The sequence below is a fragment of the Chamaea fasciata genome, unplaced genomic scaffold, assembly GCF_029207755.1.
Source record: "Chamaea fasciata isolate MVZ Bird 193981 ecotype frontalis unplaced genomic scaffold, bChaFas1.0.hap1 SCAF_3, whole genome shotgun sequence".
Classification (NCBI taxonomy): domain Eukaryota; kingdom Metazoa; phylum Chordata; class Aves; order Passeriformes; family Sylviidae; genus Chamaea; species Chamaea fasciata.
The window spans coordinates 35,822,172-35,848,236 of NW_027094088.1; the positions used below are offsets into that span (position 1 = coordinate 35,822,172).

Consider the following 26,065-nt stretch of genomic DNA (forward strand, 5'->3'; position numbering starts at 1 on the left):
AAACTGCTTGAAGCATAATGGTAACCCTGCATCACGTGGGATCACCACATAAATGTAGCCTGAGTGAGCTGTTCCAAACACACAGGTTTACATGTTTACAGGTTCTTATTCTGATTGTAGTCCGGTGGCTGAAGTGGTGATTTTCCTGACTTACTGCAGTATTGAGACTAGAGTTGAGCTCTAGGGGTACATAAGTACATATGTACAATTTTAAGCAGCCTAAAACAATAGGATATTGCACTTGGTTACGTTTCCAAGTGATTTGTGTTTTACAGTTATGCTACTTGTTTATTCATCTTATTGTGCAACACTCAGACAATCAGAAACAACATTGCCAAGGATTGTTTAACAAAGAATGGCTTGGATCACTCTACAAACAGTAAACAATTTGTACAAGCTCTATGCTGAAGCAATCCCAGGATAAAACATTGCTCAACTAATCCACCTTGAGATTTTGTAAAATTAAGAGAGAGGAGGGAAAGATCCATAGTCCCAGGTACGGGAAAGAGAGAAATCTAGCGTGGGAGGGCTCTCCATGGAAAGATGCAAAAGGAAGAGGTAAGAAAAGAAAACAGAGCAAGGCCAATTCCATGAGAAATTCCAGCTGATGCTCATGAGGATTTATGAGCAGCTTGCCAGTATTCAAAAGTAAAGGCAAGGGCTGCCATGGTTAAAAGTAAAATTCAGAATTGAGTCTTCAGCACCTGCTTTCGGTAAGTAATTCTTAACACTGGTAAAAATCTCTTACGGGCTAAGGAGTTTTCTTGGAAGAGAGAAGACTGTGGCAGACATAAAAATTCTCTCTCAAAGGGCAAATGGAAACTCTCTAGGTTGTGCAATTCCTCCTCCTTTATCAAATTCTTACCTCCACAATGAGAATGCTTGTCCACATACATAAGCAACTTTCTTCGAAGTCACAGAGGTACTGATAACCCCCACAAGCCCTGCATCTGGCATTCCTATCAAATCAATCAAGATTTTTAAGAGATTAGGCCTGAATTCCTCTCCCTTAATCCCAAACCAACTCACTTGTAGCCCTTCGACTCCTTTTCTTTTCCATATATTATATCAAGTGGGATTTTCTAGACCTCAGAAATAATTCATTTTATGTGGCATACATCTTCAGTGATTCAGTCTTCAGTGCCTAACAAAACTAACCAACTCAGGTATCTGGGGCTGGTTGCAGTAGGACCTGCATCTCAATTAAGTCCACAGAGCTGGGCAAAAAAGAACATGCATTCTCTAAGAGCAATTCTGAACTCCTATGCTTCTACAAAAGCATATTCTTCTCGCAAAAGAGGTGGGAAGAATAAATATAGAGGTGGGTAGGAGGGCAATTTGCAGAATATAACAGAGATCAAGGGATTAACCAATGTCACACAGAATCAGGGCCTAAAAAATTCAGTGGATGTTCAATGTATACAGTCAAAAGAATACTCAGGCTGTAATAAATGCAATAGGGAGTCAAAGCTATATATAGTACAGGGGGACTAGCTGGTACTATCACCACAGAAGAAAGTATCTAAAATAAATTTTCTTTTTTTCCTAACGGTGGCAGAACTCCTGAAGACCAAAGGGAAGTGAAAAAAAGAAATAATTAAAGTTTCCTTACAGCATTAAAAAAAAAAAAAAAAAAAAAAAAAAAAAAAAAAAAGTACCAGGATTTATAACTCCTAGGCTCCTGCCTTAAATTTTGAGTTTGCAAGTCATGATAGTGAAAATGTATTCTTTAATTCCCACAAGCAGCCAGGAGCAATCCAATTTCAATGCAAGTACTTTAGTTGCTGAACCGAAGAAAGGGTTTAGGGACTTACTAACAAGAGCTGGAATGCCTGGAGTTTAGGAAACTTTTTACCACAGTCACCAAGAAAAGGGCAAATTTACCTGCTGGCAACAAGAAATGCCCAGCACTATAACATAAAGCTCAGGTAACTGATCCAAGCTGGTCCTTACCACCCAGATCCAGCGCCTGGAACAGGTCTTCTGTTCAGTGGCAAAAGATTAGTGCCACCCAGATTTTTTCTGGAACTTTGCCAGAAGACATCCATGTCTCTTCTTTAACATGACACAGTTGGAGGAGGGAGTGGTGACAACTTTTCCATAGCTGAGTGGTTATAGCATGTGAAATTTGGGTTCAGTCTTCTGATAGTGATGGAGACACCAGAACACCCTTACCTTAGTCCCATAGGGATGGAGCTCTCTTTGCTCTTTTTTGAAGCTGCGGTATGTGTGCAGGATCCTTCCAGTTCACTCTAGAAGTGGGGCTGGGAAAGGGAAGCTCATTTTTTCTGGCACTGCTCAGAAAAAGTGGTTTTGACACCTCTGTTACTTGGCAGTGACAGGAAGACGCTCCAAGCCAACAGATGATCCAAGGCTGATGCTAGTCTGAGCAAGAGGGAGCATCACCGTCTGGAAGAGCCTGGGACAGTGACAGCAGGCAGGATTACACTTTTTAGCAAAGACAGAAGCAGTAGCAGCCTGGCCAGGACCGGGATCACACCCTGAGCTGGGCTGATTCCCAGCATCTAATTTTGTCTAATCCCTAAATTCTACCAAAACATCGTATTTTCTTCTCATGACGTGACTGTAAAGAATCTGAAATAAACGTTGCACTTTCACATTTTTCTTGTTACTGCAAAAATGACAAGAACAAAGCAAAGGCATTCTGTTTTCTTTGGGGAACGATTTCCTCCCTATCTGGGGGTTTTGCAGTCCCTGCTCCCGCGGGGTGCCGGAAAGCCCGGGGGGGCTTGGGGCGCCGTACCCATACGCCTCTCGCCAGCGCTCCCAGTGCGGGCGGAGGCGCCAGATTTAAGAGGAAAAAGGCGCCGTAAGCGGGAGAGAAGCGAGCGCAGGGCGGAGGCGAGGCCGGAGGGCACCGGAGCCGGCCGGGGTGCGAGCTGCCCGGCGCTTCCCAGCCTCATTCTCCCCGAAGCTGGTGTCAGGTATTGAGAGGAGGGGTAGGGGCCCGGGGAGGAGATGGCTGGAGGCTTTCCAGCCCCGGCTCACGCAATGCTAACTCCGCACGCAACGGGGAGGCGACAGGCGGAGGAGGGGAAGCTCTTCGGCTTCCTCAGCCCCTAAGATGCAGGCGAGACTTCGCCTCCCGACAGCGAGAGCTGCGAGCCCGCCCGCCACCCCGCTCCCCTCCCGGCACCTCCTCCGCTAAAACTTTTGGCCCCGGCCATAAAAGCATCCGCAGCTCAGCCGCTCCGCTTGGCGAGGCCCCAAGGGCAGCTGGCAAATAACCGCGACCCCTCAAGCCAGGGGACGGACCAGGCAGCGGCGATTTGCCAGCGGGGCCGCCCGCGTCCCTCCCGCACCGCGCCGCGCACCGCGGATGCCGGCGGGTTTAAAGCCGGGAGTGGCAATGCCAGGCGCTCAGAAGTGGCGGCTCCGGGTCCGGCTGAACCTGGGAGCAGCGGGCTGTCCCCTCCGCGCCCGCTGAGCCTTTCGCCTTCGCTCCCTGCAGCGGCCGTCCCGTCCCCGCGGCCCTGCGGGCGGGTGGGAGGGAGAGAGGGAAGGGGCGCAGCAGCCGGCTCGCTCCCGCTCCGCGGGGCTGCTCGGGGCAGGTGCTGCCTTGGGGCGAGCTCCGAAGGGTTAAAGAGCTGGAAAAGTGATAACTGCGCTGGGATCGGGCGCAACTGGCATTTGCCTGCACATGACCTGCCAAGCTCCGGGTGACAGGTACCGGGGCTCCTAATGAGTTTCCCAAAGGCTTGGATCTGAACGCCGCCGTCGCCGCTCTCCTCGGAGCCGCAGCCGTCCATTAGAGCTGCCGCCGGCGGCACAGCTCCTCTCCATCCTCCTCAAGGTCTCGGATGGAAGCAGCGCGCAACAGGTCAGTTCTGCTGCAGGAGCCCGCCGCTTATGTCCCCCCTTCATCCCCTCGCTGTTCCTGAAAGGCTGGAGCAAATGGTAGGAGCGGGCGGCCCCCGGGCACGGGGATGGGAAGCGGGACCACTCAGCGCTGCCAGGTACAGTGCTCAGGCATCCCCCGCAGCCCATCCCCGGGCGGCACCGCCAGCCTGCGGTGCCCGACCGGCCCGAAGGGGTGGGAAGCAGGGAGAGGGCTCCGTGGCCGCGTGCGGAGGTTCCTCCGGAGCAGCGGGAAATTCCGACGGTGGGGCGGGTAACCCGTTTCTCGCAGGGGATTTTTCGCCGGGGGCAGGGATGTGCAGCGCCGGAATTAACCTGTCTCCGGCGCACGGCAGTCGCCTGCATCTGCGGAGGCTCGTCAGGAGACAGCATCCTCCTGCTTCTCTCTGTGCCTCTCTCAGCCGTGACCTGTTGGATCTCTCGTTGAGAACTTTCCCTACCGGCGGAGGGGGAGCAGCAGGCCCCCGACAAATACGGCTTCGATCTCTTATTAGGAGCTTGCCACTTGATTATCGATTATCCCTTGTTTTTCGCACAGGATTCATGGGGCTTTAGGCACACGAGGAGCGCACAGCAAGGGCTTGCCCGGACTCGGTGCGCTGGGACGGCTGCCGGCGCTCCCCTCCGCCGCGCCAGCGCGCCCCGTCCGGGCTTCCCCTCGCCCGCGGGACCCGAAGGTGCCCCCAGCCCGCGGGGCCGCTGCCCGCTGACCTTTCCCTTTCCCTTACAGCATGGCCCTCGAGAGGCTCGGGGAAGCGCTGCACGGCATCCCCCCGTTGCAAAGCTCCCTCCTGCTCCTCCTCTGCCTGCTCGTCGCCATCCACCTGGGCAAGCTCCTCCTGCAGCATCAGCAGCGCCGGCGGCAGGGCCAGAGCAGGGCGCCGCCGGGCCCTTTCCCCTGGCCCCTGATCGGCAACGCGGCGCAGCTGGGCAGCGCCCCGCACCTCTCCTTCGCCCGGCTGGCCAGCACCTACGGCGCCGTGTTCCAGCTGCGCCTGGGGCGCTGGCCCGTGGTGGTGCTGAACGGGGAGCGCGCCATCCGCCAGGCCCTCGTCCGCCAGGGGGCCGCCTTCGCCGGCCGCCCGCCCTTCCCGTCCTTCCAGCTGGTGTCGGGCGGGCTCAGCCTGGCCTTCGGCGGCTACTCGGAGCTCTGGAAGCTGCACCGGCGGGCGGCGCACGCCACGGTGCGCGCCTTCTCCACGGGCAGCCCCGCCACCCGCCGCCTGCTGGAGCGGCACCTGGTGGGCGAGGCGCGGGCGCTGGTGGCGCTGCTGGTGCGCGGCAGCGCCGGCGGCGCCTTCCTCGACCCCTCGCGCGTCCTGGTGGTGGCCGTGGCCAACGTGATGAGCGCCCTGTGCTTCGGCCGCCGCTACAGCCACGGCGACGGCGAGTTCCTGCGCATCGTGGGGCGCAACGAGCAGTTCGGGCGGGCGGTGGGCGCCGGCAGCCTGGTAGATGCTCTGCCCTGGCTCCAGCGCTTCCCCAGCCCCGTCCGCGCCGCCTACCGCGCCTTCCGCGACCTCAACCGCGACTTCTACGGCTTCGTCCGCGGCAAGTTCCTGCAGCACCAGCGCAGCCTGCGCCCCGGGGCCGCCCCCCGAGACATGATGGACGCCTTCATCCGCCTGCAGCGGGAGCAGCCGCGGCTGCAGCTCGAGCACGTGCCCGCCACCGTCACCGACATCTTCGGCGCCAGCCAGGACACCCTCTCTACAGCCCTGCAGTGGCTCCTCATCTTCCTCATCAGGTATGTGCCGGCGGAGGCGGTTGCGCACCGGGGCGCGCCCCCGGCCCGGGGTAGGGGGGACGTGCGAGCCCGCTCGGGGTGCGAGCGCCGGGAGCCCCGGGGGAGCCCCGCTTAAACTGCGCCCCACGGGCAAAGGCGCTGCTGGGAGCGCTCCCGCGGCGGGAGCGGCCGGCCCGAGCCGGCGCATGGAGCTCCGGGTCCGGGCACAGCCGGGGCGCGGCCCCGACAGGGACCCGCCGTCGGGTCGCGGGTCTGCGAGACCGGGCAGCGCCAGCCCGTGCAGCGCCGGGTGCCTCGGCGGCCTCCGATTAACTAACACGGAAGCTCTGGGAAACCTGCCAGAAAGAGATAAGAAAGTATAGAAGAAAAGAAATCCCACCCTTCTCAGGCGGTCGGGTTGTGGTGCGTAAGGAGAGGCTGGCAGAAAGACAGCCGAGTAAAACCTGAAAGTAACAGGTCAAGATCAAGATCATAGGAACAGGATAACAACTGCTTAAGCACGATAAAGAGTTCGTGCACCGGTTTACAAACCCGCTATTATGCTGAGCTGCCGTTGTGTGTGCCTTCCTTGCCATTGCGTGACTGGGCAAGGCAGACCCCTTGGGCGGCCGGCCGGAGCTCTGCCCTGGCACCGGCCCGTCTGCCGGGGAAACTCGGACACGGGAGGTGGTTCAAGAGAAGGTGCCATTACACTGACTCCCTTGCCTGTCCTGGCTTTTTCTTTCATCGCCCGTGTAATTTGTAGGCTTGTGCAAACATTATCTACTCAGTTGCTTTTTGAAAAACAAGCAAATATTTAACACTCCGTCTGAGGGTGTGATGCCCATGGTTCACGTAACTTTTGGGTTTCTCCCCAGTTCTCCTGTTTGCCCAGCATTTGACATGTTAGTCTGCTGCAGGAGGAAGAGCAAGGATGCAGAAACCAAACTTGAATACTTAAAACAAATGAAGGCTCCTGGGCAGAATGTGTGCTTTTAGACAAGTAAAAGATGTATTAACATTTTGATCTTGTTTGGTTACTGTGTAGCCTTCCAAACTGGCCAGACTTCAAGACAGTCATGTTTAAATACATTATAGAGAAAACATAATTGGGTATTAATTAGAAAATGTCTTCTCAAACTAAAAGTGGGATGTTCATAAAGCCGTTCTGACAATTTAATAATTGGGATTTTTTTCTAGTTTAGAAACCTGCAGGCTCTCAAAGGTATGAAATAAGTCTAGTGATAACAAACTCCATGCTAACTTTTAAAAGTCACATACAAAGCTGGAAAATCAAATTCTTGTTCCCATGGAAAATCCAATACTTAGAAGAGACAAGCAATTCTAGTTTTAGCATTTACTTTCAAAATTGGATAAGAATATTCAGTTTCAGCACACTTCAGGGTATTGTTATTTTTTTTTATGTTGAGAATCAGTTACGTGGGATATTAAAGTAAAAGCTGAGAAAATCTAAAATTACACCAGTGCATGGGAAGTTTGGTTTTTTTCTCAGTTTTCAACTGAGGTCTACACATTCCTGCAGTACATTTAAACTCTGCTCAAACTGCATCATTTAGGATAGCGGTGAGATTCTGTGAAAAATGTTTACAGCAAGGATTATTTGTAAGAAAAATCCTTTGCAAGTGTTATGTACATACACACACATCTTGCTTTAAATGACAGGTATCCGAAAGTGCAGGCTAAAATGCAAGAAGAAGTGGATAGGATTGTTGGAAGAGACCGTCTGCCATGTGTTGAAGATCAGCCTCACCTGCCCTACATCATGGCTTTCCTCTATGAATCCATGCGCTTCAGCAGCTTTGTGCCTGTGACTATCCCACATGCCACCACAACCAACACCTTCATCATGGGCTACCTCATTCCCAAGGACACTGTCATCTTTGTCAACCAGTGGTCAGTGAATCATGACCCAGCAAAATGGTCCAACCCGGAGGATTTTGATCCAACGAGATTCCTGGATGAGAATGGCTTCATCAATAAAGACCTCACTAGCAGCGTGATGATTTTCTCCCTGGGGAAGCGTCGCTGTATTGGAGAGGAATTATCCAAGGTGCAGCTCTTTCTCTTTACCTCCATACTGGTGCACCAGTGCAATTTTACTGCTAATCCAAACGAGGACCCAAAAATGGACTTTACCTATGGGCTGACCATTAAACCTAAGCCATTCACCTTGAATGTTACACTGAGAGATACGATGGATTTGCTCGATCAGGCTGTCCAAAGACTGCAAGCAGAGAAAGCAGCCAGTGAAAGTCAGCTGGCAGCAAATGCCTAAGCAATAAACCTTGCATCTACAGATAACCCCCCTCTCTCTTTTTAGACTTACATAACTCATAGCTTGTTCTGCTGATAGTTTTGGTACATAGCCAATATCACATGTTATAAAAGCAGGAAGAAAAGTTGCACAAGGTATAGTTCAGTCGTCTTTTTAATTCTAGAAGGAGAGCCAGGGGAACAATATATTAAATGATAAAACATATGCAATTTGAAAGTAAGCCTTTTCTTTTCTAGCTTGTTCACAAAAGTTGTCATTGTAAAGTGCTTTTTATCTACTGACTGGTTGGAGCATCTCCAGGAACTGTCTCCGTAATCCTTTCCATGTCTCCATGAGCTGTGCCTTAACTCTAAGTTTGCCTTCAGTGACTCCACCTTTGGAAGTGAAGTCTCTTATTGAAAAACAAACAAAAGCAGTTGCTCAGAACACTGCAGCCTGCTTCTGAATTTACTCTGCTGGAAGTAAATGCCATAGGCTCATGGCAGCTCTGGCGTTGTGGCTGCTGGGATGTATGTTAATGCCTCAATAAGAAGTGTTCACATGATTTTTGGTAAAATGGCAATGTAACGTCTTGCCTTCAGCATTCCAAAATGTTTACATAAATGTTTAAAAAAATAAAAGTATTGCTTGTAAGCATGTTTGAAACTAAAATGCATGTTTTATATGAAAATCAACAGAATGTCCTAATATAGTAACTTTCTACAAAGTTTTGAAAGATCAGAATTTCTATGTCACTAGATGCCAAGGGTGATACAAATCATATGCCAATCTGTTCATTAGCATGTTCATGAAGAAAGTATTTGAATTAGATTTATAAAGGTCTAGCTGAACTTTATGTTTCTTTAGCAAGGAGTTAATATTGTTGTCCCTAAGCACATAGGTAAGTCCAGTAAAATCCACATTGGCCAAGGTAGCTAGAAGTGAGATTGGGGGAGTTTATATTAAAACATTAATGCCACAAGCCCCTAGTGAAGCATACAGCAAATAATACCCCTACTCACTAGTCATTCTGTTAGGTTGAGTTAAATTTTATGTCTGCAAATCAACTGTGCACTTTTAGTACAATTTGTTTGGAACAAAGTCTCAGAAGGAAAAGTAACATTACACGTCCTAATCACGTACCCATTAACTGAACAAGAAGTACTTTTATAATGTTTGTGAGGCAAAGTTCATAAAGCTTTTTTTAAAAAACACTTACTATTTTAAAGTAAAACACACATGAAACTTTATGGTATTGAACCTCCAGCTAATGTTTGTTTCACAAAGCTGCACATTTCTCTAGAAAGCAAACAGCTCTACATAAATGTCTGATTTGAAAAGTGTTGGGCACTTCTCTGGAGCTGCAGGTCACCTTCAATTACTTATGAAATCCATCAGACAGGAGAATACCTCACATGACTTGCTGTGCTCAGCTGAGTACCAGATAAAGTATTAGCAGAGCCAGAAAAGCAAGGTTACAGTGCTACACAGTGAAGTAGCTCTGCTGAGACCTAAGCAAGTAAGGATTTGCACTGTGACTTCCCATAGATGGCCAGTGTTAGTCACGCTGGCAGCTCTGGGCAGAGCTGGGTTAACAACACAAACCTGATCTTCAGTACAAGCTTTGCTGCTGATTTAAAAACCTGAATGAAGCCTACAAGCCCTGCTCTATAACCCCACACAGTAATAATGTACCTGTTTAAAGTCTCTGACTTCATGTGGCATCTGTCATCTCTTTTTAGAGCTAAAAAAGCTTTCTGCTATATAGATATGGATTAACCTCAGGTGTTTTTCTGAATTATGTACAAGTTTGTGATATCCCAGAACTTAGCCTATACCTGTGAAAAGCTTTATAAGACACTCAGCATTTTCATATGGAGATCTACATTAGATCAAATGCTAGCAAAACAATTTTTCTTGTACCATTTTTAAGTACTGTTATTAAAGGAAATAAAGTATGTAACTTACAGTTGAATATCTATTCTAATGCAAGGATCATCAATTCATATTTTAATAAAAAATGGCTTTTGCAATTTTGTACTCTTCCAAAAGCTTTAACTCTGCATTGGCTACTAATGCAAAATCCATCCACACTGCACACTCATCAGTCAGGGGGTTACACACTATATAGCTGTTGGTCACATAATGCCTCATGTAATCTGTGAAGTTACTCAAATTTAGTAGCATCTATTTAGAATGTAAGCAGTCATTTAGCAAACTAAATGCTATCGTCATTTTGAGATGTATCGTGTTACCAAAATACTAAATAAAATTATTCTTACACTACCATTGCCTAGTTTCTATACAGCTTTCTAACATCAAGATAAAGAAAATTATTAGTTCTGATTTGGAAAGTATTATTATTTTAGATATTTGTTTGTATACTTTGCAGCTTCTTCCCATTCCTGGATTTAAGGTTTTTCTTCCATGCTGCACTTACAGCTCCTCAGGTCTCTCTGCCTTTCATACCTTGCCGTCCGTGTTCAACTTCCTAATGCTCCTTGCTAAGAGCATTCCCTGCTGCTCGCCTCAGCGTTGATCGGAATTCTCCCATGTCTTTTGCTTTTTTCTAATACCTGTTAATCTTTCCTCAGCCAGCACAATCTCCTCTGCTATGTTCTTCCCTCTGGCATTTCATTTTATTTCCACCTCTCCTATTTTCAAGCCCATAGATTTGTTTTCCTTTCTCTTTTTCTCTCCTATATATAGTGCTGGCATCTGTATACTCCTGACACTGGGGATCAATTTGTGCTCTTTTGGCCTGGGTATATAGTCAGGAGTGCCAGGAATGGAAATGTCAGGGCCAAACAGGCCTTGACGTGCCCTTGCAGAGCAACCTCTCACAAAATGAAGGCAATCCTGTGGTGAAGGGTGGCTGTTCCTGGAAATGTAAAACATTTCTTCATGATGAAGCATCACCCCCACCCCTTGGTCTTCTTTTTCCTCAGTCTGCTACACAAGCCTGCTTACTTCAGAGCTGTCTTAGAAATGGCCGCATTTTCCCTAACCCCAAGGGAGTGGAACAAGATCTGGGTGGGACAGGAGGCTGGGCAGACTGATGAGCCCAGTTTCCATCTGATTTGAGATATTTTATATATTCAGCTGGAGTTTCCCCCTATGGGGGCAGGATCTAAGTTCAGGCTGAGTTGGTGAAATCAGGAGCACAGGTTGAAGACAACTTACAAAGTCCTCCTGTGAAGAGCTAAGGGCCTGTGGAGTAGGTGTAGTGTCCAGAGATAGCCCATGCAGTGTGTCCCTCACCAACCTGTGACTGGGTCACCACTAGACAAAGACTTGTTGCTCTTTCTTCATGAAGAAAAGCAGGAGGAATCAGCTGTATTCAAGACAAGAGTTTTCCTTTAAAAGTCTTCTTGCTCAGGTTGTAGTGGTTTCAGTGGTTTGGGAAAGCCAAATGTCATCCCATGCTTGCTTTTTCTGTGTGTGGCACCCATACACTCAGCCCATCTCCCAGAATTTTACTAACATCCTTTATTCAGGTTGAGATAAGGTAATAAAAATCCAAAACAAACACCATAAGAAGCAAAAAAGCCCACAAACCCCCAAACCAGGAAGCCTGGACCTAAGCATGCATTTCTTGGAGAGGCAGTAGCTGTCAGACCACCCCACTGCATAGCAGTGAAGGGGACCAAGTAGGCTGGACTAGCAGAGTTGATACAGGATATGTTTATACCAGTCAAGTGTACCGTTACAGTCCTTATGAAACCAAAGGAAACTTCCTGGCTTCAGCAGGAGTTGGTTCAGAGCTGCTGAAATCCATACCAATAATGTAACAATAAGGAAAAGGACTGACCAACAGCATTGCTGGAAAGGTGTGGGGGCGCTGTCCAGGATCCGTGAAACAGCTGTTGGTACCAGCACAGTCATGGCACAATGCAATTAATAACAATGCCAGTTAGTTTTGCATCAGAACCAGTGGGTTTTTCTGAGTTTCAGGGACTGATGCATAGGTATGTCCGTAGGAAATTGTTTCAGAATATCCAACCAGAGGAATCAGAGACTAGGCAATTGGGAACTCACATTTTACCTGAGAAAAGCTGAGGAATTAGCCTTGGAAAGTAAACAGTTAACATTTGCTGCATCTTTAATTCAAACAATAATGTCAAACATTACTCGGATCTTTCATTTGCCCACATAAAAAATTCAGCTTGGGATAACACTGAAGGTGAATCTGGCTTTCTTCATGAATGAAGAGAATGACTGGATTCTGAATGGTGCTGTTATTTTGGCATACAGTACAACACAGACACAGTGATTTGAGTTTCACAACTTCTTTGCTGTTTACCACCCTGTATTTTTACAGCTGACTTTTTTTCATGTTTCAGTCACTTGTACCAGGCCAACTCACTTAACTGTCAGGTGAAAACAAGCTCAGTGTTAAGCGCAGTCTGGAACATTTAAGACAGCTGTAGCTGATGCTTTGACAGCCTTCCCTTTGGGCTTTTGGCCAACTTTTCATTCAGCTCCACAAACCAAACAATTTGTTGCTCCGTTAGTGTTGCCCTTTCCTTCAATACTTAGTGCAGATCTTGCTCCAGCCTGAAAGCAGAGCTGGGGTTATCCAAATCAGAAAAGAGCCTCTCAAGTCCCTGTGCTCTGGGTCTTTGCTGGATGTCTGGGGACAAGAATCCATCAGTATAGTTAACTCAGCAGATATAGAATGCTCAGGCATTTCAAGTGCACGTGGGCAGAGGCAGGGAAGGGAGTGGATTCACAGGGGACTCATTACAGTGCAGAAATCAGCTGCTGAGCTATATAGGAGTCATTTGCTGGAGTGGCTGGGAGCTGGCAGAGGAGAATATGTGTCTGGACTGCAGCAACATTTCAGCTGGGATGGAAGTGCGCACAGGGTCTCTGGCTTCCAGGAAAAGAGAGGTGGTGATTTTACATTGCTCGTAAATACACATACAGACACAATGTGCTAGGATTAGGGTGATAAGAATCCATATGGTATTAAAGATATTCACATCAGCAGCAGGGAACATCAAACTGAGAGCATGAGGACCAAACCTTACCAGGCTGAAGACAGGATGAGTGATTGTTTTTCTGAAAGCTTTGGAAACAAAGGATGTCCAAAAAGTAAGTCCTGACTGCCTGTTAACTCAAATAATAGATCTGGGAGGCAGCAAACATGGAAGAGGAACTAAACAAGGGATTAGCTGCAGGATTTGAGAACAAAACAAGTCTACAACAGAAGGTCAGGGATAGTTGGTCATTCTCCTCACCTTGACATCCTCAGTACCTGAGAACAACAGCAGGAGGAGACAGCCCAGCTGCAACAGTCTGAACACCTTTTGGGTGAATCTTCCTCTTGACATTCAGACAGAGCAGTAGAAGAAGCTGGCACTACACCAGAGAGAAACATTTCTGCTCTAGAGGGTCTGTTCAGAGCAGTTCAGTGTCATTTATTTGAGCAAGCTGAGCAGGAAGAGTTTGGTATCAGTTAGTTATTCTCACGCTATAATTTTGTCTCCAGCTGTATCTAGGCTTGCTCAATATCCCCCAGGAAAGAATGGCATACATATTGTGGCACGCTCCAGAACTGGGCTTAATCTCTGGTAGTATTGGTATGTTCTCAGTGGTGGCTCAGACTAGGCTTTATTTCCACAATCTGCCTTCCCCCCGCTTGACCCCTGGTAAGAGCATAACTTATCATGCAGAAACAGGCTTCTAAACCTCTCACGATAACAAATGGGATTTCACATAATCACATTTTGTCTGCTAAAAATAACAGATCATTCTCCACTTCTTTAGACTGAAATAGTTCTGCTCATCATAACAGAAGTGGACATGTGGAGTGAGACACCTTGCTCCCAGTGCAAAAGCAAGATTGACCAAGCAAGACAAGGTTTGACTTCACAAAGCAAGTATGGTTTGCAACTGTCGGCAGAAGAGCATGCAACAATACCCCATGCTTCTTTTGTGCTTTGTATTCTGTGAAGTATTTCCAAGCTGCAGTTCAAAAACTTAATTCAACTGTATATCCTACTTTTAATTACACTTTTTCACTCTACAGAGGAAAAGCATAAGTCGTGAGGCTATTAATCTTCTGTGGTTCAGGAAATTTAGATAATTTAAGTTTTAAAAAGTGCCATCAGAAAGTAAACTTAAACTTCACAATAATTACTCTAATGAAAAAACGAGACTCTTAAATGAACCTTTATCTCATTGGAACCAAGCTCATTTTCCTTCCCTTCATTTATGTGCACTGTTGCTGGGACACAGCACTGTGCTTCAACTTGTTCCAAGGCATAACTCTGTTCCTCTCTCCGTTTCTGGCAGAAGAGAGGCAGAGCTGTACCTACACTCCAGAACAACATGCCCTGCAGGGAGGCTTTCTGAGCAACCCTTCCAGGTGGCACAGAAACAACAGAGGTGTTTTCCACCAGTTTTCTCAGGATAAGACTTCTTTCTCTCATGTTCCTATCATTCTGCCCAGCCTGCATCTTTCCAGTACGTGAGGAGCACCAGTGCCACAGCAGATCAGCCAGCCAGGCTTTGGTCAGAAACAACACAAATAGTCTTTAAAAAAAAAAATCAAACAAGGAAGAGCTCCCATAAAGGAGGGAAAGAAAAAACAATCCAGAATAAATAAATATTTAAATTGAGAAGATTTTCCACAGAATGACAAGGCAGATCCTCCAGTGGCATCATACCAGAATGGAAACTTTGTACAAAAGAACCCTCACTCCTGATGGTATTAATACCAAGATAGTTAGCACCTGTGTGTGCAGACTTACAGCACACTGACAACCTTGTTCTCTGCATTTGAAGGTTGAGGTACTAATTTCCTTGAAGTCATCAGCAGAAACAGAATACAAAACATTTGCCTCATAATGTATTCACTATACAATGCTGCTCAAATATCTTCACGCCTTCCTTTAAGCCAGCAAGATGTTTTTCCTTTCCTATCTTCACAAGGGATCTCACCCTAATCCAATACTTTCCTGCTTGAGTAAATAGCTCTAGCCTGTTCCCAGAGTTAAGTGTATGCAGTAGTTTTTATTGGGTATGAAGTCATAAAACTGCTCAGCAGAACAGAAAGGGAAGTTCCTGGAATAAATAGATGCTCCATCAATTGTCTGAATGACTGAAACAGTGACAGCAGAAGAGATGCACGAGGGTTGGATACTGGGGTTAACTTTTGCTCTCAAGAGGACAGATCGCTTTTGCTAGGATTTATGAAGAGTCAGTTAATGAAGTGACTGGACTGGTTTAGCTTTTTTATTGCCTCCAGACTGTGTTACCATCAGCATATAACATTTTCCCTAGCAAAGATCCAGTTAGCACAGCTTCCTGCATCCTCACAGCCAAGGTCTTTATGTAATTAGGAACAACTTCCTCCCTGAGGATTTGTCATCCCTCTCTTTTCTTCTGAAACTTCCCTGAAATACACACATCTCTGGGTGGCAAAAGTCAATTATCTCACTTAACCCAAGCCAAAGATACTAATTTTTATTTTTCTGATAAAGTCACTCTGCCTTCTGGGGAAATCCAGCAAAGCTTGATCATGTGCTTATAGAAGCAGTTGTTCCTCAGGGTCAATAGCAAAGAAGATTCTCTGTGTTCAGGGGAAAAATTATAGGGAAAATTTGGACAGTTGAGAGGCGAGAAGGAGAACACATCAGAGGAGGAGAAGTAACAGGCCAAAGAGAATAGAAAGAAATATTTTATCCTATGGAGGAGGATGAAAGTAAGGAAAGAGAACGAGAGCAGCTGCTAATGGTAATTTGTCCCATCCCCATGTACAACAGCTCCCCAGGGTACCCCAGGGACCACAGCTTGTGACTGATGTGAGTGTGGCACACACAGGCCCCTGCAAAGGGCAATTTAGCCCATCTGCCCTTTGATCTCCACTGGCAAGAGAGCACAGCCAGCCTGCTCATACCAAACACACTCAACTAATTGATGTGCCATGTCCTGCCCTTGCTACTCCCACACCAAATGCCAGAGAACTGTATTTTGTTCTGCCCTGCTCAGAAACAGAAATATTAAGCTACAGAACATCATTGATGGTGCAGTCAGGTTAGGAAAAGACCAATACTCTTATGCTGGTGGGAGGTATTTCCTTAGGGATTGAGGAAATAAACCACACTGTTTTAGCTAGCCCATGTGGCACAGTCTAACCCAACCTCCTGATGTCACAGAATCACAGACTGGTGGAGATGAGAAGGAACCTCTGGAAGTCATCTGACCTGACACCCTGACGAAACAGGGCCTCCTGGAGCTGGTCTAGCTGTTGTACCTTCAAGCTAATAACAACTCTCTACAGTGCTTTATTTTTACAGTAAACACAGAGCAAATATGTTTACCACTGGTTCACTTTTGTTTCTTCTTAAAAGTTGAACCCATATGGGCATCACCCTGGGAAATGCATTGCTGTGCCTAGGAAGTGTTCTTCCACAGCATCCTTCCCCACTTTTGCAGGAAGAGAAAATCCTTTCCTTCACTTTCTTTATGAGGCATCCCCATAGGCAGGGAGAGAGAAAGGCCATATAAGGCAGCACGAGTGCCCATGTCCTGCTGTTTTGAGCTGGATTTTATGTGCATTTGCTCCCTGCTTCAGCACATAATGGAGAGGATCTCTCTGTCCAGAATGAACTGTCAGAGACTCCTCCTGCTGAACTGAGGCAGTAAGTCATTCACGTCTTCCCCAGATGTTTCTGTTTTCTGAACTAACAGGAACCACATGTACTCCTGGCTCTCCCTGAAGCTCTGGGCCAGCACAGAGGAGGGGGAATTCCCCACTTGACTTCAGGAACCAGGCGCCTGCAGCAGCAGCCTTGGACCAGGGTGCTTCCCAAGTGAAGGCTCTAACAAAGGACCACTCCCAAACCACTGGGAAGAGGTGTGAACAACTGTTGAAAATGCCCCTCACTTTCAAAAGATTTGAATCCTTTTAAACGTCTAAATGGCACTTCAGTGTCTTTGATACTGGTAGCATCAATTAAGCACTCCAGGCAGCAAACTTACATATGGCAGTAGCTGAAGCAGCCATGCAATTGAAGACATGGATAATAAACAGTGCCCTGTTTGCTCAGTGAGTTCTAGTGTAGAAGTTTGTGTTTACTGCAATGGTCATCCTGTAATCAAAGAATCTAAGTTTTCCCTTTAGTTTTTAAAAAACAAATACCTTGTACAATACTCTATCTGTTCTCATGTTTCCAAATATCAATACAACTCTAGTCAATGCACAGCATGTCTTCAGTCAAACTTTATGGTCAGGCTTTCAGAGAGAAAAACCTACAGATCAACACATTTGCAAACACCTAAGTCCCTAATTTGCCCATTACCTTTTACTGGCTTTTTTTTTTTTTTTTTTTAAATTTACTGCACACTGAAAGTTAAATTTTAAACAGAGGAAACAAATTACAATTTATGCCAATGCAAATCTGGGCAGGGGAATTCAGGCCACTGAATACACTTCAAGAACAACTAGAAATTAGAACTCTACCTTTTCCTTTCCAGTGTTCGGTTTGTGGGTTGGAATTTTTTCCTTTGCTCTCTCATTCTTGCACAGATATTGGTCAAAATCCAATGCAGAAGATATGCTTTCCCAGGCTCCAAACACATTCTATTCAGTGATCAAAAACAGGTATCAAAACTCTACTTCAAATTTTTAGAGTCTTTCTTTTATCCAACACACAGAAACATCTGTTTACAGATGTTCACCAAACCCAGCATGATAAAACTGCCACAGAAGTGGTCTCCAAAGTTATTAGGAGGTACATCATGTTTTCAGCTTAAATGCATGTGGTTTATTACCTTTTAGTTGTGACTGCTAAATAGCAGCACTATTTGAAAAGACAGGCTTCAGTGACATATGACTCTAGGGTAAATGAATTTCAGTAGCAGCACAAGCTTCCACAGTAAGGCTGGAAAGTAGCCCAGTGTTTTTCTAGAATATTTCTTTTCCTTTGTCTAGCTTTGGCCAGACTATGTCTTTTTTAAAATATTGTTCCTTTTGAGATACTGGCCCTCAACCTGTGCTCAGTAACAGGCTTGGACTCCTGCAGAGGTTCTATGAATTCCTCCATTGAAACTTTAACTCCTAAGTCAGTTTGGGTCTCTCCTTCACAAAGGCACTCAGACATGAGTAAAGAACAAATGAGAGAGAATCACCACATCCCTATGCTGGTTTAAAAGAAAAAAGAAAAAAACAGACCGCCGTTATTGTAATTCTGCACTTGCAGTTTTCAACGTTTGACATACAAGCCCAGGATTCTTTTATACACCCTACCAAAGAACTTAACTGCCAGTAGCCTGCAAGGCATGACAAAGCCACATATTTTGTCCAGGAATACACTAAAACATGGGGTTAAAGTTCATCATTAGCTAAAGCTCCACTCAAAGTCCAGTGATCTTCATGAATATCAGGAAATGTCAAAGAATGTCAGTTTACTTTCTTCTTTCTCCCAGATGAGCAAACCAGTTTCCTAGAGAAAAAAAAAGCTTGATTTCTGCCTTCATGCCCCCAAGAATTATTATTATTTTTAATGAAACACATTGAGGGTCCACATTGCTGTCAGCTGTCTGCAACTTGGTTTATTTTTAGCTGGTAATATAGTTAATAAAAACCAGGTACAAACCTCATCCTGCTTTAGAAGCACATCTTAGAAATTGGACAGCTCTGCTGAAGTCATTAGAAAACAAGATTTTAAGATACATCTAAAAATCCATAAACCAAACTGTTCTTAATATGTCATAAAAGAACTGTTTATCTATGTGCATGCATTGAAACATCTGATGTTGCACTTTTCCATTTATAGGGAAAAGCAACCCTGTCAGAGAGACCACACACCATGTCACATTTAGTACCTGTAAGGAAAATTTCAGCATGATTTTAATTATTTCCAAGCTTGGTAAATCCCCTTCTGCCTCCTTGCTGGAAGGGTTTACATCAATTAAAATGCAGTATCCTCTAAACTGTTTAAATGCCTAGAAAACTTCAATTTGCATCCTGGTTAGCAAGTTCTTCTAATAATCCAGCTCTAGCCTTGGCCACGACAACATCAAATACAGTTTCACAGGTAACATAGTGCCTAGAATGCTACCCAGATGTTCCTGCATTGCTCTCAATACCTGTGATGAATTGTTGCTGCTATCTACAGAGGGATCTTGCACTGACAGAAAAACTGAGAGAGAGCAGATGTGCCCCTGGGCTGCAGGGACACCAGACTCAGCCCCTGCAGCATTTGTATCTAAAGGGTAAACTACTAGAGAAGCTGGGACATGAACCTGCTGTCCTACATCGGTGCCTGGGAATCTGTTGAGAAATTTGCGTATGCAAAAGCAAACACACCCATTGATCTTAGGACACCACCTTCAGGAGGCAAGAGTACCTGGGATCCTGCCCACCCAAAGCCCAGGAGAGAGCTCCAACAAGGAAAGGTACAGACACTACACAGGAGGGAGCAACACCTTTGCTAGAAATGATGTGGCCACATGAGCCAGGAAGAGAGGCCTCACACTTCATCTTTGCCTCCAAGTCTGGTGCACCTGGACACGGAATGATGTATCACACCCTTGATAATCAAGGAGCAAGGCTTAGCCGAAACATCTCCCTCATGTTGGGCTACCCACAGCATTAGGGCCTACAGGCTTTTTTTCACAGAGTAGAAATACAGGCAGGTGCAAAGCAATAACCCTGTAGCCCTGTTGGGGCTTTCAGCTTCAAGAAGCTCAGCACTAGAAGTTTCCACACACAGTTCCCCTTGCAGAGGGAAAACCTGAGTTATGAGCAGCAGAAGATATTCTGCTGTTAAAAGCAAAGCTGGGGTTGGAGTTCACTGCTCTGCCCCTCATATCTTGGTGTGCAAGGCACAGGGGACAGCAAAAGGCAATTACAGGAATATATAAGAAATGGAGCCTCTCGGTCCCTTTCAAAAGAGACCTCAGCATCTCCTAGCAAAGGGCAATTTTCCCCTGCAGACAGATGTGTCCCTGCTCTTCAGTCTGGCCAGCAAGATGAAACCTGAGAGCCTAGTCCATGGTCAATTAAAGAGCCAGTATGTGTTTTAGCTCTTACTAATAACAACATTCCAAGGAGCAGCAGAGTTTGTACATATAGGCTGGCTAGGAGAAAAACCTTAAATATCCTTGTCCTGGTTTGTGTCCCAGTTCACCCCTGGGATGCCCAGCTCTCCTGACAGAACTTGTTCTGGTCACAAAAGCTTTGTTCTAATTTCTCAATGGAAAAACAATAGGAATAATGAGATGACCAGCCTTTTTTATACATTTTTCCCTTTGCACAAATCAAAGCCCAGATTTATGTTTTGTCTCATACTTCACTCCTATTTGGAAAAAGACACACATGTCCTATTAAGCAGCCTGATGCAGTAGTAGGACTGGTGTGAACAGATCACACAGAGATTTTGATATTCCAGAGTTGGGTCATCTGAAGTTTCCTTGGTTCCAGATGTTGCAAGTAAGCCCAAGCTTTCTGGGAGTAGAGGAAGAGTGTTTGTTACCAAGGAAATTCAGCTGGTCCTTACAGTAACAGAAGATGGATTACATTAGCAGGACAAAACTTCTGGTTCTGCCTAACCACAATAAACAGCAGATGCTTCCAATATATTTCCCCTTCACCTCAGGGTGGAGTTCTCAAGCTTTTAAGACAATAGGCCCTATAAGTCCTTTAGACACCTAACTCCCATATAAAAGGAGGACAACAGCCTGCCCATAATCTTTCTGTGAAAGCTTTCAGGCAAGGAGATACAAGTGCCACAGTTGAGTTTCATATTGTTGGAGGAGGAAAACAAAAATTTTACATAGCCCTTGCAATAATTATTCATTGAATAAGGAGTTATCCCAGAAAAATGTTATACTGCCAAACATCTTCCACACAGATGCACATTAGAATTGTTTCTCCCACGCATTTCAGGAATTAGTAAATAATGCTGGGACCAATTCCCAAACACAGGGTGACTTTAGACCACCTTGTTCAGGACCAACCCAGAGTCACCAACAGTTGAACATAATCCCTTGAATTCTACTCCACCGGTAACATCTGACAAAATGCAGGTGTAATACAAACTCAGGGCAGCACTTACACACCAAGGCAAGGGCAGTCCTGGGGTTTAGGGGCAGAAAAGTCTCTTCATTCCCAAAGGGCAGATACATCAGTTTCCCCAGTAAGGGGCTTCACTGCCAGGTTTAGAGCACGGACTGAGAACACATTACAGGATGCAGACACACATGCTGTGTCAAGCCTTTGGACAGGGAAGGCTGCAGGCCCTGAGGGAACACCACCATGCTGCCACTCTGTGAGATGCCTGAATTCTTTCTGTTCCTTGCATGGCCTGGGATCCCAAGCAGGCTCATGAATTTCAGTCCACAACCTAGAAACAGAAGAGTGAATTGTAACACCAGCACATCAGTGCAGCCAAGCCCCTCACAAAGCCTCTCTCTGGGGCTTCCTGTAACACAACACTTATGTGTGCATTTCATGGCAAGGCCAGCCCTTCCCTAGGGAAAGGGACGGGTGTTAAGGAGGAGATCCTAGGGAAGTGCTCTGCTAATCACACTTTCAGCACCAGGAAAGTGCTCATGTCCCCGGGCAATCTTGTCAACAAAACTGCATCTGAATGCCAAAAATTAAGGAAATGAAAAATGAGTAAAGAGCAAATTAAAATTAAAATCCCAATTTAAAATCCCATAGCATTTAATTGTGGAATCAACAAAACTCTGCGTTCCTGGAACAAGCACTGTGCCCCAGGCAACTAAGCAACTGCTGCCCGGCACTGAGAAAGGCTGAGTCTCCTCAGCGTCCCCCTGGCCCAGCCAAATGACAGCTGGGAACACAAGGGACTCAAAGCAAAAGTTCTGGGACATGTCAGGGTTTCTCCTGCCTTTCCTTTGGCATGTTTGCAGCACTGCCTTGAATGTGACTAACGAGAACAACTGAAACAATGGGTGTGGCTTCTGCAGAGCAGCACATTCGCAGAGAGGAAAGCACAGGGCTGGTGTCTCAGTGGCTGCCCAGCATCACTGTTTCCCTCACGTGTGCCCTTGCAGGCTGATCTGCTTCTTAGGCTACAACTACTGGCTGCCCTGTGATCTCTGTTCAGTGGAACTGCAGTCATGGCGCATTTATATAGTTCTTCAAAAATTTTATTGATGGACACACCTCCTTGCTAATCAATTTCAAGAAAATGTTAAAGCTACTTTCATGATGAAAAAAGGGGTTAATTAATAAGAAAAACATAAGTCAAAGTTAACACATTCATTCTGGTAATTATATGATTTTTCTTAAGTTCTTATGTACAATATGATAACATGATAACATAGTGCTGAAAACTGTTTTCTTTCCTACACCAGACAACCTGTTGGCTCCTCCCATCCCTTAAGTTGACAACAGTTTAGAAACTGCAGCTTTTGTGATGTGGAAAATCTAACAGCAAACTCCATCTGTGCTGAAAGACCATGAGTCTCTCGAAGGCTGCAGTATCAAGAATTACTCAGCCCATCTGATTATGAGATACATCCTTCTGAAATCTGTCAATAACAACTGGAAAAATCTATTATGTCATTGGAAAAAAAGGAAAATGTGGACTTGAGCAATTGGATTGCTTTGTACCCAAGTTTCCACATCACCTGTATTTTATTTTAATTATATTGAGCAACTGATTGCAATTTCCCACATATCTGGTGCAAAAAAAACCCCAACAACCCAACAACAAAAAAAAGCCAAAGCAACCTCCCCCCCCAAAAAACCCCACCCAAACAAACAAAACACCAATAACCAAACCCCCACCTTTGGTAGCTTTTATAAGTTTCTGAAAAAAGAGATGCTCCAGTCAAGTTGCAAAAACTGATCCTAGAGATGAGAAGGGACCCTATCTGATAAAAGAGGTAAGTAATTAAAAATATGACCAAGTAACTCAGTAAACACAGCATTACCCCTCCTCAGTTAAACATAATGTTTGCACTAAGCATTAAATATTTTGGAGGCTGTACACAGGAATGAAGATACCAGGGCAGAAATAAAATGCTGGACTAAGAATCCAAATTCCTCTGTTTTTGACTGCCAAGTGTCAGAAAAATCAGAATAAAAATCAAAGCCAGCTCCAGAGATGAGGAGTCACATAAAATCAACATCATAAAACAGAATTTATCAAAACCCATGGAAACTGAAGTCCTGGAGATGTACACAGCTCGGCTGCAGAGTTAATTTTTATGGATGCCTTCCCTTTTGGCCACAGGGCCCCAACTGCCTCAGGTCAAAACTACAGACAAGCCTGTGGTTCCTGCTGAAAGTTCTGCCCATATGCTTGGCAGAAAAAGCACTTCACAGCCCCTGCAATGCTGCCTCTAAAGCTCACTGGTTTAAGGTTACATTTTGACTTCTCCTTACTTGGAATATGACTGAAAATACCACTCATTTTGGCAAGAAAACTGGGAGAGATTCAGTGTAATAGGGGTGAGCAGAGCAGTTATTAGCATTTCAGCAGGAGCCGCTCAGGGATGCGCTTCAGTTTCCACATACTTAAGAGCTAAGACAGCTTCAGCCTTGCCTGAAATTTCTCTCCCCTCCCCACTCCCACAGGATTTACTTCACTTTTTGGTGAACAAGTACTGAGTTCAGAAAAGCAAAGAAAGTCAAACATACCACAGATGGGTATTAAACACTCTTCCCTGAGCATTTCTCTGCAAACCATAATCCTTACTTAGAAAAAAAAAAAACAAAGCACCACCCTCAAAAGACAAAACCCCACCTCAACACATAAAGCTCTCCCCTGATCCTCATCCTCTCCTTCAGCCACAGACTGCCTGGAAGCAGATATGATGTTTTGGGAACCATCATCCAGACAATAGAGAAAGGCTTGAGGGACTATGTGCTGATTCCTACTGACTCAGTAACCCCTTCATGGAGTTCACAAGCTCACAGATGGAGAAGGCAAGGCAAAGGAAGCTAATATATTCATTTACAGCACCTTTTACCTTTTTCTTAACCATCTGCCTGCCCCAAATTGAACACATAAGACACTTCCATTAGGAACTGACAGCTCTGTGTAAAGATGAGCCTGCAGGGTTATCATCGAGCATTTCTTCTCCAGCACACAAAGTATACTGTGCTCTACAGACATTTTTCCTGTCTTTCCTTTCAGAGGGAGGTCCAACTATGTGCTGTGGCAATTCCCTTTCATGTTCTAACTCTGCATTTAGAAATTACGATATAAAAGGATATGCAAGAAGCGTCCTTCTCAAGTTTTCACTTCACACATAGATAGAAATTTCAAAAAGTTCACAGAGTAATCAAGTTGCTTATTGAAACTACAAAACACAGCAAGTTATATCTACTATAACTCCTCTATTAAACTTACAGATACATCTATCCACACAAATATTTTTGTATGTATTTACACCCAGACACAAAAGCTGTGGTCTCCATACAATTTCTGCTCATACAATTACAATTTGCATTCAAAACCAGACAGGATCCATAGCAACCCTGCCAGAGTAAACCCAGCGCAACACAGAAATCAGAAGGTTGCAACGCAGGTGAACCCAGTCAGCCCGTTTGCCCTCAGTCGGTACCGCTGGGGACACACTAAACATTTGCTTCTGTTCTGCTGGCGGTTTGACATAAGAAAAGCTCCTTCATTTAAGTTCCTTCTCTACCTCAGATTAAATAACCTCCCAACCATTTAGGAAAGACACGGCACCCCTTTGGTTTCACTTAAGGCTGCCCGCTACTTCAGCGGCTCTCAGCTAGTGGAACCAGCGTGACCTGCCCCTCCCGCCGCCGGCAGCAGCTGCCGACCGCCTCACGCCCACCACGGGCTGCCCGCAGGGCCGTCGGCGGGATTTCACCGAGTCCTGTAACCGGTTATGGAAGGAACGGGATAAACTGCTGGCAATTAAAATACATCCTAGCCCACAAACCCGAGCTACAGCAATGTTTTCACACTGGTGCTGTGGCTTTATTTGAGTGCGCGTTTACCGGTAACAAGCTCCTACCACAGGAAAACTGCAGCTCACAGGCAATGCATTTGAACTGTCTCTTCTGCCTTGTATTTTCCATATAAATTTAAGTTGATGAACACGAAAAAACACGTCTTTTGAAGCAAGGAGAGTAGAAAATGACCATTTTCGCTCCACTGTCACTGGCCACATGCAGCAGTGCCCCACAGCAAAAGGCAACGACAGAGCCCTGGAGCAACCCCTCAGGTCTCATGGCAGGCCTGAGGGGAGACAAAGCCCCACACAGAAGAAAGCCTTGCACGTAGGAAGTTAAGGCTCAAGACTTAACGTGCCTTCCCACAGGAGTTACCAAATCCTTTGGTTAGCTCACCTAGGGAAAGCTTCCAAATTTTCTCTTTTCATTTAATGCCGGCCGGTGCCACAAGCAGACTGGCAGGCTTGTGAAACACCCGCCATTACAGTACCAACCACACATAGCCCACACACGCTCCTGACACAGACACAGCAGGGTGAAGCTGGATACCCCACGGAGCACGTACTCACCCCTCCTTCACCTGCAGCCCCCACAGGTGCAGCAGCCACCCTGCAGCAGCACAGCTCCGGGGCCACCAGTGCACATCCCCGAAGGCACTCAGCCACTGACCACACGCACCAAATGTGGCGATTCCCCGCTGCCAGGACCCACCTGAACCTCATCAGGGGCCGCTGTCCTCCTTGCTCAGCCGGGGGCGTCGGCTCTCCTGCCTGGCTGCCTGCTGCTCACCAGCTGGGCCACTTGCTCACACACTTCAGTGCCAGAGGTACAGCTGCGTGCCCACAGACAGAGCTGCACAGGCTTTCCACATCCTCCAAACCAGCCTGGAATAAATGCTTCCCAAGGCTTCATCTTCCCTGACAGCATTTGGGGGGCGGCTTGAAAGAGTAAAAGAGGCCTAAAAAGTGAAGGCTATTTTACCACTTATTGCTCTGTGCGTTCTCCGTGTGTTTTTCTTACATGTTTTATTTCAAACCATCCTCAATCCTCGTGGGTGAAAGAAGCTCTGACAGCCCCATTTTTTCAGATTGGCAAATAAGTTGTGGGAAGAAGAAAAAATTCTGTGGCGTGCAATAGGCTGGAGAAGTCACAAAACTCCCCCTCTAGAGAAAATAAACTAATGACCTTTAGAGAAATCATGTATGGTGGACAACTAATTAAAAGTATTGCTCAAATGACTATACAGGTCCAGGTCCAGTAGTTCAGG

General features: G+C 46.1%; 1 protein-coding gene across 1 annotated transcript; it reads left to right on the forward strand.

Moving 5' to 3' along the window:
- The first annotated feature begins 4,430 nt into the window (after nt 1-4,430).
- Nucleotides 4,431-10,156, forward strand: CYP1B1 (cytochrome P450 family 1 subfamily B member 1). The gene is made up of 2 exons (XM_066178587.1): nt 4,431-5,626; nt 7,289-10,156. Exons 1-2 carry the CDS (start codon nt 4,611-4,613, stop codon nt 7,899-7,901), a joined length of 1,629 nt encoding a protein of 542 aa, XP_066034684.1. The 5' UTR covers nt 4,431-4,610; the 3' UTR covers nt 7,902-10,156.
- The last annotated feature ends 15,909 nt before the right edge of the window (nt 10,157-26,065 follow it).